Source organism: Natator depressus, chromosome 3 (genome assembly GCF_965152275.1).
Source record: "Natator depressus isolate rNatDep1 chromosome 3, rNatDep2.hap1, whole genome shotgun sequence".
NCBI lineage: Eukaryota > Metazoa > Chordata > Testudines > Cheloniidae > Natator > Natator depressus.
Window position 1 is genome coordinate 83,506,470 of NC_134236.1, and position 17,585 is coordinate 83,524,054.

General features: G+C 43.6%; 1 protein-coding gene across 2 annotated transcripts in view; it reads left to right on the forward strand.

Annotated features, from left to right (window-relative positions):
• Positions 1-17,585, forward strand: part of AFG1L (AFG1 like ATPase) — a 144,285-nt gene that overhangs the window by 7,253 nt on the left and 119,447 nt on the right. For both annotated transcript variants that reach the window (XM_074948202.1, XM_074948203.1), the window contains exon 2: positions 12,735-12,958. In XM_074948202.1, the coding sequence (XP_074804303.1) occupies positions 12,735-12,958 (224 nt within the window). The remainder of the gene's footprint in view (positions 1-12,734; positions 12,959-17,585) is intronic.

A 17,585-nucleotide genomic window follows, 5' to 3' on the forward strand; every position in this document is an offset into this window, starting at 1 on the left:
TTTACCCAGGCAGTGTAAACCTTCCCCTTTTGTGCTTTATATAATGCCGTTATTTTTTGTCACTTTTTTGATGTTTGATGGGCTTGCGGTTTGCGGTGTTTTAATTATTTATTTTTAATAAAACATATACGTTAATACCCCCTGCACCACATATCTATTGTTTGCAATGAGGTATACCGCACAGTTCTCCCCCAACTGAGCGTTATATTTTAGAACCTGGAGCACTGCCTCTATTTTGGCATTTTGTGCTGAGCCATGCGCTAGGTTTTTGTTGAGGCTCACCCCCCCCCCCCCCCCCCCCACTGAAAGCTGCTCACTGGGCGTACCAATTCCCTTGGTGGAAAAAGAAGGAGCCATTGGTAAACCATAAATGATTGGCCTGGGTTGGATTGTGGAGAATTGGGAGGGGATCCCATTCCCAGGCAGCTGTCCATTTCCGCTTGGCAACCTTGCAGGAATGCTTTGCACCGTTTCACCAGGGCCGTGCTGAGCAGGTCCGGGGACTGCAGAGTTTTTGAGGCCACCCTCCTTTGAGTGAGAAACAGGGTCCGCTGTGCCAAGCGGGTGTTTGAGACTGAACTCATTTTGGACCCGGTTAAAATGTATTTTAAGTGTGTGTGCGGGGTTTGCAGTACTATTGGTGCTCCTTCGATGTATGCCTGGAAAGTTTGCACTGCCCATACCGCCGCCAAGCTTTTTTTTTTTTTTTTTTTTTTTACAGGGGCTATATTTTATCTTTGGCTGCTGTAGCGCCCGGGAATTGTATGCAACTGGGATTAGCAGACCCTTCGTGATTTTTTGAAGGAGGACAGCCCCCAGTGCCTCCGGACCACAGAACAGCCAAAGGTAAAAGGGCTTGGCAATGCCTGGGAAAGCGAGGGCCAGTGCTTGCACGGCAGCCCACTTTAAGGCATTAAAGGTGGTTTTTTGTGGTCCCCCCCCCCCCCCCCAGTGCCACGAGCCCTCTTTTTAAGCAGTGCCCACAAGGGGTGAGTGAGAGAGGCAAAATTGGGAATGTGGTTTTGAATAAAGTTAAAGCCCACGAAAATAGTGCAATTGTTTTAAGTTGGTGGGCTTTTTCATCTTACACAATGCACGGACCTTGGCTACATTTACTAGCCTGCCCCTTTCCCACAGGGTGATGCCCAAGTAGATGACTGACCGCTGGACCAATTGTGCCTTTTTTAATGACACCTTGAACCCAGTTTTTTAAATTTTATTTAGAATTGTTTTCGTAAAGTTTTGCGCCAGGGGTTTTGTTTTTCCATGCACCAACAAATTATTCACGTATGAAATGACATGGCAACGGACCTTCGGGGGCAATTCATCTAGCATAGCCACCACATGCTGGTGGGTGATGGAGGGGGCAGTGTGGAATCCCATGGGGACGCATGTGAAAGTAAACTGTTTTCCCCTAAACTGAAATGCAAAGCGGTCTTGGGAGTCAGGGGTAAGGGGTAAGGCAAAAAAGCAGTTGGCTAGGTTAATAATCGAAAACCATTTGTTTTGTGGCTGCACATGGAGCAAGACCTTAGGCATTGAGGTGACTACTGGTGCCATTATGGAGGTGTTTTGCTTTATTTTTCTGGTAATTTACGGTAAGGCATTAGGCCTGCCCTCCCGCCTTTAATACCAGAAAGACCAGGCTATTAAAGGGGCTATGGGTAGTCTTTTCAAATTGGCAATTACCCCTGCAATAACCTCCTCCGCTGCTTTGGAATAAAGATATTGTTGTTGCAGGGGAACCGGGGACTCCACCTCCTCCACTAGTGCCGTTTTATGCCTACCACACTTGGAGGGATATGTTTGCCAGACCCCTGGCACCACTTGTTTTCAATATGCCTCCTCCTCTGCAGTTAAAGCTGCCAATGTGGCGGTGGCAAACCTCCCCCCCCTCGTCCCGGGGCAGGGGCATGCCCCTCTCCTGCCATAGTGTGCCCCCTTGATCGTAAGGATTAAACCACAGCCGCTGCTCCAGCATTCATGGCATTCCCCAAATTACCGTTTTTATAGAGGAGGGGTTAATGGTAAATGAGGCATGTAAAACTGTTTTTACAATGGTTACTGGGACTTGGTTCCGGGTTAGTTGCTGTTGCGGCTTCGAATTGAAGGCAGAGAGCCGGGTAGGAGGCCCTGGGTTGCCCTTAGCAGGGATAAAATTTAATACATTTATACCAGCCCCATTGTCCAACAGGGCCACACACGGACTCTGAATGACTACAACAGCAATTTTGGGGCGGCAGTTGGAGTTTTAGGTTACTTTACCCCGATACTGCCAGCGGGACGCCTGGCCGACAATGGGGCTGCCCTAACCGAAGCCCTCCCTGGGGTTCCTAGCCCGCGGGAGTTGCTTGTGGAGCTGGCGATAATTCTCCACCGATGGGGCGGAAGGGGTGGCTGCTGCCACAGGCCGGGGCAGGAGTGGCATATCACCCACTGTGTGGGCCCGGGTTTTGGAGATGCTGGCGGCCCATTCATCCCACCTGGCCGAGAGGGCCAAGAGCCTTTTTACTAACACGAAGGTGGGTTTTTTTATACCATCTGTTCATATCCTCCGCCAGAGCCCGGAGGGAGCTCCAAGCTTGCCTACGGACTGCCATTTTGGTTTTATATACCTTCTTCTTAGTTAGTGGCAAAGACTGGCCCTCTTCGGGGCACCGGTTTGATTGGCTTTTAACTGGCTTTTTTTCGCCGTTCCTGGGTACCCAGTTAGTATATGTGGGGGTACCTTCCACCTTTTGGGTGGCCTGGAGCGCTGCCACCTTTACCCTTTTAATTGGTTTTTTGAAATGCTTAGCAATTTGCATAATTTTATTTTTTAATGCCTTCCAGGTGACGGGTTTGTCCTCGGCCCAAAGCCCCAATTTATCTCTTCACCAATTATTTATCCGTTTTGTAAGCTTTTGTAACTGAGCAATGGTTCAGGGAGGTTGGGACGAGTGACACTGTGCTGCGGTCACCGGCTGGATTTTCTTCAGGACCAGCGCGATTAAACTTTGTTGATAAAAATAATTTAACCTGGTTTGTTCCAGGGCCTGGTCCAGGTTTGACAGATATTTTCATTTTTCTTGGGTGGAAAGAAGGACGTTCGCCACAGCTTGCACAACAAGCAACCCCTCTCCCTGCAGCTGACCCACCGTGATTTTTAGGGTGGAGGCCAGCTTTGAACTGGCAGCGGTGAGCACCCGCTTAATTTTTTGCTGGGACAAATTATTTACAGGTATGATATTTTAGAAGGAAAGAAGCCAGGTAGCAGCTTTTTTTTATTTTAAACCGGCCAAGCTCGCGAGCCAGCATGGAGATGTTAGCCGGGCCCAGCGGACTTTGAATTCTCGCTGAAACACGCTGAGTTTCGACCCAAGCCCCATCCTGGAGTTGTTTGATGGACCTCTCCTTAGTTTTAATGAGGGCCGCTATGGGGGTGCAACAAGGTTTTGCCCAAAATTGAGGATTCTCACAGAGGGAGAGATTAAAGCCCTTACAAGGGTTACCTGATTTATTTTCCGTGAGGCTTGCCACTTGGACAGAACGCACGGCCAATTGGCATTTTAACTGTTTAATTTTTTTTTTTATGGTGAGCACACTGCCTTTGCGGTGTATTTTGCATACGAATGGTTAAATCCTTGACGAGTTCTTGAAGGACTGGTACTTGCATAGCCAGTGCTTCCAGGCAGGTGCGTTTTGCCTTTTTCGTCTGGAAGTTTTGTTTTAAGGCTTGCAACTTGTTCTGAGCATAGGCTTGAGTTGCAGCCTGGTTAGTAATTTGCACTTTTAGTTGCTTAATTTTTACCAGCAATCAGGTACACACCTTTTCCCCAACTGTTCTTTTTGTCTCGACAACATTTGATACCACATGGCTGCTGCAGTTTAGATTAATCCCACAGCTGCTGCTAGGTTTTTACCCTTTTGCTTTTTATACTTGGCGTACAGGTCTAACAAGTCCTGCCAAGTACGTACGCTTTTTTGAAGCTCCGCCACAGAACCCCAGGGATTGTATCCCACCTTGGTGAGAGCCCTCTCCAACTGGGAGAGGTTCTCGCCCCCCTTTGAAAGAGGCAGCAGGGTTTCGTCCCTCTTTGCTGCCTCTCCCATGGTTCGGGCATCAGATTCACCCGACTTCCATGACACCAGCGGGCCGAGCAGCCGGACTTCCGTGTCCGCGCCCCCTAATGCCCGTGCGTCCAGCCGTGAACCCACCATTGATGCCATCGCCCATGACTGCAGGACTCCCAAGTCCGCAGCTATACCCTTTTGTTTTTTGAACATGTTATTACAATTTGGTAGTACCACTCTTAAGGTGTTTTTAGTTACTTGAGATTTTACATTGCCCACGTTAGCACTCGGACTTGCAATGCTCACCCCTGGGCTGGAGGGAGAGACGCTAAGTCTCCCTCCATATTACTCGGTCCTCTACCACCGAGGGTTTATGCACTAAATCCCAAACCCTTCGCAGACAGAGTGAGGTGCTTTAAGTTTTTCTTTTTTGCTTAGTTATACTACAGCTGAGGGCTCATGCACCGAGGATTATCCCTTCCGTTGGAGAGAGGGACTCTAAGCCCTCTTCCCATTGCCCAGTACTTTTACGACCGGGGGTAGACCCACCTGCACCCTTCCACCGCCGACTGGGGTGGAAAGAGGAATGCTAAACCTGCCTCCGGTTTTCAGTCCTGTTATGACTGAGGGTGGGGCCCACCTTTAATCATATAAAATCCTTAACATGCAGTACCAACAGTGCCGGACACAGAAAACAAAAAATACCAAGGACAAAACAGTTGGTGGTCTCCGCAGGGTTCCTCCCGTCCACATTTCTCCACCAAAACAGATTGTTGTTACCAATCTGCCTGAAGCATCAGGTGATCAGTATGAGGCCACAGGATCATTAAGGGAGGAGATAACGGAACACGCCAAGGGTTTAAATTTTAAAGCTTTATTGATAAAATAATAAAATAACAGCGGAGAGTGCTGGAAATGCTTTCACATCACTTAAAGGAAGGAAGAAAGCGTTAGTGCATCAACCTCTAACCCACTTTCATACTTACATACGCCCGATCCAAAGCTGGCCAAGCCTGGGTGTAACGTAAGAAGAAGAGAGGGGGAAGGGTGGACAGGAGTGCAGTCCTGGACCCAGGTCATCCGAGGATCTGCTGTGATCTCCAAGTTGCTCCAGCTTTCAGGAGGGTTTTAAGTAGTCATTGTTATTTTGATATTACATTCAATTTACTTTGTACCAGCATTTTTGTTTTTTTTAGTTTATTTAATATTTTTGGGGGGTTGGGCTGCCATCATGTGACTGCCTTATAAAATTTGTCAGGAGCAAATCTGGAGGCTTTAGCAGCTGCGTACAAATTTTTGCCGTAGTGGAGGAACGAGAGCAGTTTGGGATTATGGGAAGACACATGAGCTGCATGTTCATACTAAAAACGATAAGCTTTGGAATAGTTAACAAGGTTGCTACTTAACTTGACCCTTTTAAGTTACAGACTTAAGCTTGATCTGTACTACAGGGCTAGGTCGACATAAGCTGCCTTGTGTTGACCTAGCTGTGGAAGTGTCTTTGCTTAAGTTTGGCTTCCTCTGATGTAAGTGCCTCTCTATGCCAATGTAGTAGCACCACTTCTCCAAGCAGTGTAGATATAATTAGGTCAATGCAGTGCCAGCATAGACATTGTGTTGCTTATGCTGACTGTTACTGGCTTTCAGGACCTGTCCCAATATGCCTCGTGCTGACAATACAATCCATATAAGTGCTCCTCATACAGGCGTGCACTGCCAACATAAGGAGCCAAATGTGTGCGCGCACACACAATTTAATAACTACGGTGGCTATATGCCGATGTAAGTTAGGTCAACATGATTTTGTAGTGTAGACACAGCCTTAATGCATTGAGATCAATAGGGTCTCCCCTCTCAGACCTATTGTTTTAGGGTGTTTGCAGAGTTGGGAATCCATCATTGCATTGGTTTATGCTCTGTCCCTGTGTGACACAACCAGAGTACAATCCAGACTAATGCGTAGCTGTGTCACCCTTGCCCTCCAACCTGGGGTGCCCTTTACAAAGCTTTGCTGCTGCAGCCTCTGACCTGAACTGTTCAGGAACAGCCTCCAGCATGCAAGTCACTCACAGTTCTGTCGGTTTGTGGGCTGCAGCCAGCCAGCCACACTTAGGCTCTTCGCATCTTGAATTATACTGCAGGGTGACCCCAACGCACTCCCAGTCCCAGATTTTCCCCCAAGAAGTGTATGTCCTGTACTGCCCAGCCTTCTCCTGGATAATAGAAATTTATATAGATCTGTTATTTCATCAATGGAAATAATATGCACACATTTTGTTATCCCAAATGGAGTATCCCATATACTTCAGTTTAAACACACTGGATTAGGTAAAACAAGTTTATTAACTACAAAGAGAGAGAGCTTTTTAAGTGAATACAAGTAATGAGGCATAAAAGTTGAAATGTTTACAAGAAAAATAGAGATAAAATGCAACTAATGCCTAATTTAACTATGTTAAATTCAAAGCAAAGTTTTTCTTACCACAGGTCCTTAACAGTCTTATTGACCAAACTTTTTAGGCCAGGACTCATTCTTCTGTTTAATGGCTGTTTCCTTTGTTTCTTCTCATGCAGTAAATCAATGGACAGAGAGAGAGAGAGGAGGAAGGGCTTCTTAGGCCTTGTCTACACTTCAGAGTTTTGTCGACTAAAGATATGTCGACAATCAAGAAGTGCTATAATAAAAATCAGTATTGCATATTCACACTCGCTCCCTCTGTCAGCAAAGTGTGTCCACAGTTTGGGCACTGTCATCGACAGTGTGAGCAATGCACTGTGGGTACGTATCCCACAGTCCAGCTCAACACATTCTGCTGCTAGGTCTTGTGGGAGGGCAGAGGGGATTGCGGTGCATCTTGGGACCAGACTCAGTGTCCCATGATACATTGTTTTCTGTCCCAGCATTCCATTGGCTTCCAGCTTTCTTTCATGGTATTTTTCAACGGCCCTCGTTTGCTGTTCACGCCGCCATCTCTGTGGGAAGGGATGGATCCTGCACTGCTCTCCTATGCTCTGATCACTGTCATGAAGACATTGTGGATGGCAGTGCAGTTAATCACGAAGTTCCTAACTGAAGAAGACTCCCAGTTGCCTGACATGCTGTGTGTTATGGACAGGAGCAACTCTAGATTGCTTTTGGCATTCACGGAACGGCATGCATCAACACCCTGTTCTATTGTGCTGATTAGCTGTACCGGGGAAAGTCCAGCACACAGAAACACAGCCAGCCTTGTATATTTCTATACCCTGAACCCACCTTCACACTACACAAACCACAGCCACTAACCAGGCATCTCCTCTCCTGCTTCTTGCTCGTCAGAGAGCAACTGCTGAGACTGGTAGACACCTCCGGAGAGGTGAACAGTTCCTGGCTGCCTGCCCCACCAGGCAACCCTGCCAGGAGCTCCACATTGTCGTCTAACTCCACCTCTTCATCAATGACTTCGTCCTTCAGGTTAGGTCCTCTTTCCACCACCTCCAGGCCCACCGAAGTATCCATGGGGCTCTTGGCAGTGGAGGTGGGGTCGCCACCGAGGATAGCGTCCAGCTCCTTGTAGAACTGGCAGGTCTTAGGTGCAGCACTGGAGCGATGGTTCGCCTCCCTCGCCTTATGGTACACCTGCCTCAGCTCCTTTATCTTCACTCTGCACTGCAGCGTGTCCCAATCATAGCCCTTTTCGCACAAGCCTCGAGAAATCTGCCCATAGGTATCCCAATTCCTATGGCTCAAACTCAGCTGGGACTGCACAGCCTCCTCTCCCCGTATACTGAGGAGATCCAGCAGCTTTGCATTGGTCCAAGTGGGAGAGTGTTTGCTGTGATAAGCTGCTATGGTCACCTGTGAAGATGTGATGAGACCTCTCCATGCAGAGCCAACAGGAAATGGAATTTCAAAAATTCCCAGGGCTTCTAAGGGGGAGGGGTGGATAGTTGTTTACCTGGCTGCAGGGCAGTGGAGTTCAGACTGCTGACCAGAACGGTCAGGATGGGCATTGTGGGACACCTCCTGCGGGCCAACTAAAGCAATAAAATCAAGTGTGGCGTCGACACTGGCACTTCGTTGACAAAAATTTTGTGCAAAAAGCCTTATGTCTTTCGTCGGGGTAGTTTTATTTTGTTGCCAAAACAGGAAATTTTTGCCACCAAAGGTCGCATCACAGTGTGTACGCATCCATTGTTTTGTCGACAAAAGCGGCCTTTTGTTGACAAAACTCAATAGTGTAGACAAGGCCTTAATGTAGATTCTTTTTGCCCCTGCCCGCTTTCCAGCCAGAGAGCGGTCACTTAGCATGTAATGGCCCATCAGCCTTGTTTACACGTAGTTTACCCTTTGTCTCCCTTCCTGCTTGATGACTCTGTTTACTGCTTAAATGCAGATTAAGCAGAGCACACATTTTGTTTGAGACAGACCTGTTTGCCAACTTCTGTTTGGGCAGGGCTGTGGTTTGGAACCTGTGTTAATACCACTAAACAGTGGCATCTTATAAATTCATATACAGGATTTTACCAGGACAATAATGACCAGTAAATTATGAGTTTTCAAATAACACCTCACAAGGCATACCTTGTACAAAGATTACTACAATAGTGGACACGGGTATATTCTGTCACAACATGTTTTCAAGATTTTCTTTCCAATTGTAAGGACTATACATGGGGCTATTACCATGAGCAGCAGTAGCCCAGGCAGTCCTCTCATATCAAAACAGTGAAGCAGCTGGGGGGAAAAACGGAATTCCAGGGCTAATAACAATACTTTATACTTTTTCTGAGGAGCTTTATAGTACCATAACGGGTAAACTATAGGCAGGGTAAGTGACTTGCCCAGGGTCATGTAGTGAACTGATGGCAAAGATGAGAATAAAGCCCAGAAGTCCTGACTACTACTTCCTTCCTGTAACACTGCCTCTTGGAATTTGAAACATCAGCATTGGTCAGTTGGAAATTCATACTGAGGGCTTGTCTTACACTGGCACTTTACATAATTCTACATTTGTAAGTTCAACTTTCATGATAAAGAGATTGCAATACAGTACTTGTGTTAGGTGAATTGAAAAATACTATTTTGTTTTTTACAGTGGAAATATTTGTAATAAAAATAAATATAAAGTGAGCACTGTATAACTGAAATCAATATATTTGAAATTGTAGAAAACACCCAAAATATTTAAATACATGGTATTCTATTATTAACTACGATTAATCGCAGTTAATTTTTTTAATTGCTTTACAAGTCGAATCAAAATCAAAACTGATTGATCAGTTTCAGTGCTGCTGCAAGTTTCTGAATAGCAGCAGGAAAAATTGACACGGTTCAATTTAATTTCCATCCTGCTGTAGGTTGGCAAGACTGAGGGACTGGAATTGTCTATCGCAAATGTCGGAAGATATCACTGTATTGTTTTATGTTTGGTTTACATTCAAATGGTGATCTTTGCAACAATAAACAGTATTCTAAAAAAGAAAGATTAGATGCAGCAGAAATTGCTCTTAAGTTCCTCGCTTGCCAGGAAAATTTTTATACTTTGTAAATGGATTTTTCAAGCCCTAAGTTCATGTATTCTTGTTTGCTTCAGGTTTTGTTTTTTATTTTCTGTTAGTAAGAGGTTTCTTTCACTTTATTTCATTATCAATATCTTCTGGCATGTTGATCAGTAATATTTGGGTAGTAGACAGCCAGCAGGGCAGCAAAATTGGCTGCATGCAATAAAATGAGATTAAATTTGAATACATGTATTTTAGGAACAGAAATAAAAATACTGATACAAACTGGAGTCAGCTCTCTAGAAAGCAGTGAATTTAAGAAGAGAGAGTGACAATGTGTAACAAAATAAACAAGTTTGGAATGTAGAACTCTTGTGAAAAAAAACAATTTTGTTTTTGTATAAATACACAGATTTCATATAAAATTAGGGGAATCTGATATGGCTTGTGACCATATCAGAAATATTACATGTAATCCTTACAGTTTAAGAAGGGTACTTTTGAGTGTGGAGGGAAATAGAGAAAACACACAGAGAACTGTGATATATAATACAAGCATTAGAGGGTAGGCAGGAAGAGAAATGGTCAGAGCCCAGTTTCTACACTCTGGAAAATAAAAGCTTGCAGGGAAGTGATATATACCGTAAATGAAGAAAGCATTGTTGACATTACCACAAAATGATAGAATAAGAAGTTGTAAGAATAAGGAAGGGAGAATATTCTGGTGTACATTTGCTACGTTTTGCTCATAATAATGAAGAATCCCCTTCTCTGGATCTGTTCAAGAACAGGTGACAGTAGAGAAGCAGTGTTAATGATATATGGATCAGTCCTGTAAAATACTGGATGACTGAGAAGTCTATTCTGGCCATGTGTATCAAATTATTGTTGTAGGGTAGATGATGCAGTGGAATGATATAGGTTGGCTCCTGATCTCTCTCCGAATCTGTTTCTAGTGGGGTTACATCTTTTCTTGTAGATATTGGAAGCAGTCCCAACACCAGACATGTTACCCAGGTTTTGGGGCTTAGCCATGCCTCTTCTGTCACCCACCAGATCTTGTCCATCTAGTGGTGAAGATGCAGCAGTGCTTCTCTTTCACAAACCTCGGCTTTGAATGTTTATTTTGGGACAACCGTGAGCAGTTTCTCCCACAGAACCCTCTATCAGCATTTACACATGCTCTCTATCTCCCATGTCTGTAAATGAGGAAGCCTTTTCCTTTCCATCCCAAGAGACTGCCTGGGGGTTTATCACTTTCCGCTTCTGCTGCTGTTTGACAAGACAGAACAGGTGAAGTCCAAGGCACAAAGATGCCCCATCTTTAAGGAGAGCCTGCTGTGGTCTACTGAGGGAGATTTCTATTACTGATGCCTTCAGCCCTGTGTTCAGGAACTGTACGGCACCAGATTACTTACCCTTCCATAAATCTAGGTTTCATGCTGCTACTTGTTCTATAATCTTGGGGTATCCAATAGGAACTGGGGCTCTGTGGGTTTGATGGGGGCACTGGCTTCCCTTCGAATCAAAACTCCCATAGCACCAACTCCCCCCACATAGTGTAGAGGGAAGACAGCTCTGAAGAAACTATACAGGATCCAAACTCACAGGTCCAATCAGGAATAGTTGGGGTTTGTCTCCAAGGATGGTGATTTCTGGTGGACCATCCAGACTGATCTGAGGATTGCCCTGATATATAGCACTGTCTAGTAGTCAGTGTTTTGTTGGGTTGGAGCTGTTTTCTGTCAGAAAATGTTTCAGGAAAATCAAAACTTGCCACAGAAATACGTTGTTCAACAAAATTTTGTTTTGAAAAAAGTATTTTGATAAGGTCAAAACATTTAGTTTCAACATTTCTATCTTATTGGATCATATCATTTTGATTTTTAGTTTAAATATAAAATTAAAAAAGTCAACCGGGATGAAATGTTTCAATTTAATTGAATAATTTTTTAAAAAATAATTCATTTTGTGGTCAGTTTTGAAATGTTTTGTTTTTGTTCCAATTTGGAACAAAGCCAGATTTCTAAATGATAGAATTTCCTGTGGAATGCAAATCGCAAGTTTTGACCAGCTCTAATTGTTTTTTTAAAAAGTTTGTGTATTTATTTTATATATGTGTGTGTGTGTGTGTGTGTGTGTATATATATATATATATATATATATATATATATATATATATAGTGATGGGGCAAGGCCAGATGGCTATAGAAAAGTAGTGGGAGATAGATATATTAGCTCCAGGCTAAACAAATCCCTGGTACCAGGTTAAGTGAAATGGAAGCTGCTCCAGGTCAATTAAGACACCTGGGGCCAATTAAGAACTTTCCAGAAGTCAGGGAGAATGCTAGGTTGATTGGGACACCTGAAGCCAATCAGGGCTGGCTGAAACTAGTTAAAAGCCTCCCAGTCAGTCAGGTGGGTGTGCATGTCCGGAGCTGTGGGAGGAAGTTGCGCTGTTGGAGAGACTGAGTAGTATACACCATATCAGGCACAAGGAAGGAGGCCCTGAGGTAAGGGTGAAGTGGAGCTTGAGGAAGTGAGGGCTGCTGTGGGGGAAGTAGCCCAGGGAATTGTACACGTCTTGTTACTAAAAGATCAGCTACCATAGCTGATACTATTAGGGTCTCTGGGCTGGAGCCCAGAGTAGAGGGTGGGCCCGGGCTCCCCCCTCTTTGCCCCCTGATTAATCACTGAGACTGAGAGACAACAGAGAGTGTGCAAGGAAGGATAACTTCTCCTCACCTCCCTCGCTGGCTTATGATGAAGATGGCTCAGTAGACTGTGACCCTTGTCTCTAGAGAAAGAAGGATTACGTGGAGGGTCCAAGTGAGCCTCTGAGGCTAGTGAAATCCGCCAGGAAACACGGGACCCACGGAGGCAAGGACAGAGCTTTGTCACAAAATATATATACACATAAACATATACACATAAACATGTTTAACCCTTCTCCCCTGTACTAAGCAACTTCCAGTTTTGAACTACATTTTAAAAAGCTTATTTAGCGAAATACAAAGAGATTGCATATAATATATTGGTGCATATTTAGCTAATCTATACTGTTCTGTTACTACTTATTTAAAGTAGCAGCCATTTTTGAACATAATAATTTGTGTAAATGTGTATATTGTTTAAGAATATAATAAAACAACTTTCAGAACCTTTCTATTAACAGTTAATTATTTCTTATTTTACAGCATACACAATTCAGGCAGCTGAGAACATAGCCCCTAATACTCTAGCAGATGCTAACTCTAGGGCCTTGTTGGTTTGCAATGGACCTTTAGAACACTATGACTTTCTGATCAAAGCAGAAGAGCTGGGGAATGATGAACAACAACGAAGAGTCGTACAATGCTTGCAGAAGTTACATGAGAGCCTTAAAGGCTACAGTATCAGTCCAAACAATCTTCTGTCAAAGGTGAGGCTTATGGTGATAAGAGAAAACCGCTTTAAATGTTTGTCCTCAGAACTTATATTTTTTTATATAAATGTTTTGTCTACATGGGTATGTTTAAAGAGACTGTCACGTTTTAAAAAATCTTTCTTTGTTACTAACTTTGGCCCCAGTTCTGCAATCAGACTCTTGTTCCTGCATGGAGCTCCATTCTTTGCTTTCAGAATATAAGCGGCTGTCAATAAATTATGTAACACATTATGGGTGGGTGAGTCCTTAATTTTGCATGTTTGTTTCAGTGTTACAAGGGGAGGAAAGTGAGTGATGAAAATAACCAAAAAATGTGTTACGTAGTTTATGGACATCCCCTAGAAAGCCTGCCACACCATAATAATAATCAAGTTATTAAAACTAAAAGAATTCTAAAACTAAATCAAATGTACTTTTTGTCACACATGCTGTCTGCTTTTGTATTTCACTGAGCTTTGGCAAAAAGGCCTAGTCAGTTTCTGGTGCATGTGCAGAGGTAGAATGCTGGAGTGCTTGAGTTGTAAACACTGGAGGCAAATGTTTGTCATAACAAACTTTGTAATTAATATTTTTCAATTAATGCCAAGATTCTAATTAATTGTAAGCTCTGTAAAATATTTTTTAAACAAAACTTAAATACTGGACCTACATCATTACTATTTACACTACTATTTACCAGATCATGGTTTCGCTTTCTCCAGCTTGTGGACCTTCCAGGGCCTTTCTTTGAAAAATGCCAATTCTGGGATTTCTTAAAAATAAATAAATAATTGAAGACTGTTTCCAAAATGAGGGACACTACCTGAAAACGAACCTCTGTTTTGAAACTTCTATTGCAAGTCTAGGTATGTGGATGTGTGCTCTTGGGGCCCTAGATTTCCATAATTCCTTTTCAATTCTGCTTCTGAATCCAAAAGCAGACGCTTGGAAATCAGTGTTTGGGCTACCAGCAGAGGAAGGGATTTTTTTCCCCTTAAAATTACCCACAAAGGGTATCTCCCATATTCCATATCCAGAGGGCATGTGCTGTGGTGCTTAGATCTTCTTTTCACATAGATGCAGAGGGATGGATTCATACACTTCCTTTTCTAGTGTAGGTCAGGGAAAATCCTATGTAGACATACTCTACAATGCCAAAGATCTATATCTGGAGGCCAGTTGATGTAGGAATAAACTGGGATTTCTTTTGCCTTCTCCATGAGGATGGTATGCAGGAGTTTTAATTTAATGATCTATATGCATTTTTAATAAATGTTGGGAATTGCTTGGTGCTCTGTTGAACAAAATGAGGTGTTCCATGGTATATATTAAAATAGGTACAGTAATAACAGAGCAACCAAATTTATTCTAGAATAATTATTTATGCACCTGTTCCCATGTGAACTTTTAAAAGTTTAATTAAACTTTTTTACTGGCTGAGTTTGGCCTCCTATCTCACCTTGATCGATCAGTCCTTCAGCCCTCATATAGATTGAGCCAATCACAACATGCCTTCCATTCTTCTCTTATCCTGGCCTTCCTTCTCCAGGTGCGGCCATGCCTTTTTACGATAAAATCTTCCCATCTCTTTGGATGTTGGCCAAATGGTTGTTTCAGTACCTGTGGATACCATTCAGCGACAGCTGCAGTCCATCGACTGACAGTGAGCCTAGCTATATGCCTGGCCCATCGCATTTTACTGTACCTGCTTTCAACAATGACGTCCTGCACTCCACTCTGCTGTTTGATCATTTCATTGGGGAATCGGTTGTGGATTGAAATCCCATCCCATCCAGAATTCTTCTTTCCATTGCTGTCTCTTTTACAGCCAGTTGTTGCTCCTCTACCTTTATCAGTATCCATGTTTCGCTGCTGTACAATATTGCTGGCAGTACTGTTGAGTTGAAGAGGTTGGTGTGTGTTGCCTTGTTGATTTTTCCTTGGAGGACATCCTTGATAGAACTGAATGCGTGCCAACCAGCTTTCTTTCTTTGTGAGAGTTTGTCTTACTGATCGTGGTGCATATTAATTTCTTGGCCCAGATGAACGTATTGCTTGACTTCTTCAATTTGTTCTTTCTTAACTATTATTTGGGCTTTAGGCAAGGCATCAGGCTGCATAAATTTCATTTTAGAGCTGTTCATTTTTAGTCCAACTTGGCTGCTTTTTCTGTCGAGTTCTTGCAGCATTTTCTGTAGTTTCATAGTGTTTTCAGTAATCAGCACGATATCTGAGGTGGATTAACTGCTCTTCATTGGTACTAATTCCACCCTTCCAGTTCATCCACCTCATTACCATTTCGAGGCAGGCTGTGAAGAGTTTGGGTGAAATCATGTCTCCTTGCTTCACACCTTTTTTGATTGGGGTACGAAGGGGAGTGTCAAACAGAGTTATATGCATAGTGCAGTCAGAGTTTGCTTCTTTTAATAAGTTGGTGTAGTTTGTGTCGATGCCCTGCTCTGCAAGAACTTTCAGCACTGCATTGATCTCTACACTGTCGAATGCTTTTTCATAGTCGTCGAAAGCAATGCATAAAGGGAATTTGTATTGCCTTGAGTGCTCCATTAGCTGGTCCATAGTGCTGAAATTCCTTCGAAAACCTGCCTGCTCTTTTGGCTGCTGCTCGTCCCAACTTTGAGAGTCAGTTTGTTATTAGTTTGGAACAGCTTATAAACATGTGAAAGCAGGCATATTGGAAAATAGTTATTTAGATCTTCACGATCACCCTTCTTATACAGCAAAATGGTGTTGGACTCCTTCCAGCTAAACCTCTTAGCAAGAATTTCCCAGAGGTCTTGGCCTCCAGTTCTTATTATTTTGGTTGTCAGTCCATCTTTTCCTGGAATTTTTCCTTCCTTCATTTGATAAACTGCATGTCGAACTTCACTGATGAGGACCGGGAGTATGTGCTCATTGGTCTGTTGAAGTGTTGGTAGTGGGACATTTATTTGATACATGAACAGTTCGGTGCAGAAATCTTTGCAGACTGCTTCCATCCCTGTTCTATCAATTACTGCTTTTCCGTCCTTGTTCTTCAGTGCCATTATTGTCAACCAGTACAGTGTCAATTCCCGTTGGTATTTTTTGAGGCTTCTGTGATCTTTAGCCATCTTTAAGAAGCTTTCATTTCAGTACTTCTCAAAGTCCTCCTTTAGTCTTCTTCTTATCAGCTTGCAGAGGAGGGAGTACTTGAGTTTGTTGCCATCATTTCTCTTCATAATTCTCCATTTCTGTAGCAAGTTCCTTGTTTCCTCCGAGATTCTTACCTTTGCTCTTTTCGGTCTGTCTTTCTTGGCTAGTTGCATGCATTGCCTCAGCTTATCAGTGAAGTTTTTATAGTCCTCATCACAGTATTCTATGAGACTTCAGTCTTCCTTGGAAATGTTCACTTTCAGGATTGCCTCGTAGAATATTTTTGGCCCCTGTCTCTGATTTGCCATCAGTAGCGCTTTCTTCTCTACCTTTTCGTTGAAGATGAATCTCGCTCTAAGCAAGCGATGGTCAGTACCGGTGTTGAATGATTACACTACTGAGATGTTTTGTATGATGTGCCGCTTATCGATCAGAATATAGTCAATCTCGTTCTTGTTCTTCACATTGGGCATGATCCACCTTCTCTTGTTCTACTTAAACCAGTGTTACCAATGAACATTTCTTTCATCTCCACCAGAGTTGCCAGTCACTCTCCTCATGCAGTCCGTTTGCTGATGCCATACCTTCCAATGAACTTTTCGCCGCCTTTCCCTCTTCCGACCTTGGCGTTGACGTCTCCCTTCACAATTGTATTTGTGGATTTTTGAGTGAGGGTTTCTTCGAGCTACTGATAGAATTTTTCCACATTATCATCTTCACTTGTGCTTTTGGGAGCATAGATCTGGATAATCTTGAGGGTGCTGTTCTTGTTCAGTTGGAGGTGTAGCATTCCGATGTGTGATGACTTGAAGTTGCAGGAGATGATTTTTGAAGACCATTCCTTGTTGACAATAAAATCGATTCCTCCAACAGTTCTCGCGCCTTCTCCTTTTCCCAATATGATGGTGCTTCTATCTCTTCACTTTGCTTCCATCTCCTTTCTTCATCATGTTTCGCAGAGACCAAGGACTTTGCAGGCTGGCCTTGCCTTCTCCTCCATTAAATGGTTGATCAAGTCATCCCTTATCAGTGTCCTACAGTTGTAGGTACACACTGAGAGGGCAAGTCTTTTTGTAGCCCCTGAGATTCTTAGCAGCCTCTCATTGATCAAACTCCGTGCCGCCGCTGTAGAATAGATCGAGGGACACGCAAGAAACCGGGGCCCATTTATTCGTGTTGTTTTAGCCATTTCTTCAGCCACCCGCTGGCTATGCTGTCAGTGGCACGTTTGCCTCCTCAATTTAGCTAGCACCCAACCTCAAGAAGGAGGACAACTGTTCCCTTCCTGGGTTGGCAGCCTGACACCTTAGCATGGTAAAACCTACTGGAAAATACACTCTGCTATCATCGCTGGCAGATGTTATTTTTCTTTTCTCTTCATAGAACACTTTTTGCATGTAAAGTCAGAGATGAATGATGCACTTGACCTTTGCTGTAAGGTCATACTTAGGGTATGTCTACACTGCAATTAAAAGCCTGCGGCTCAGGCTAAGGGGCTGTTTAATTGTGG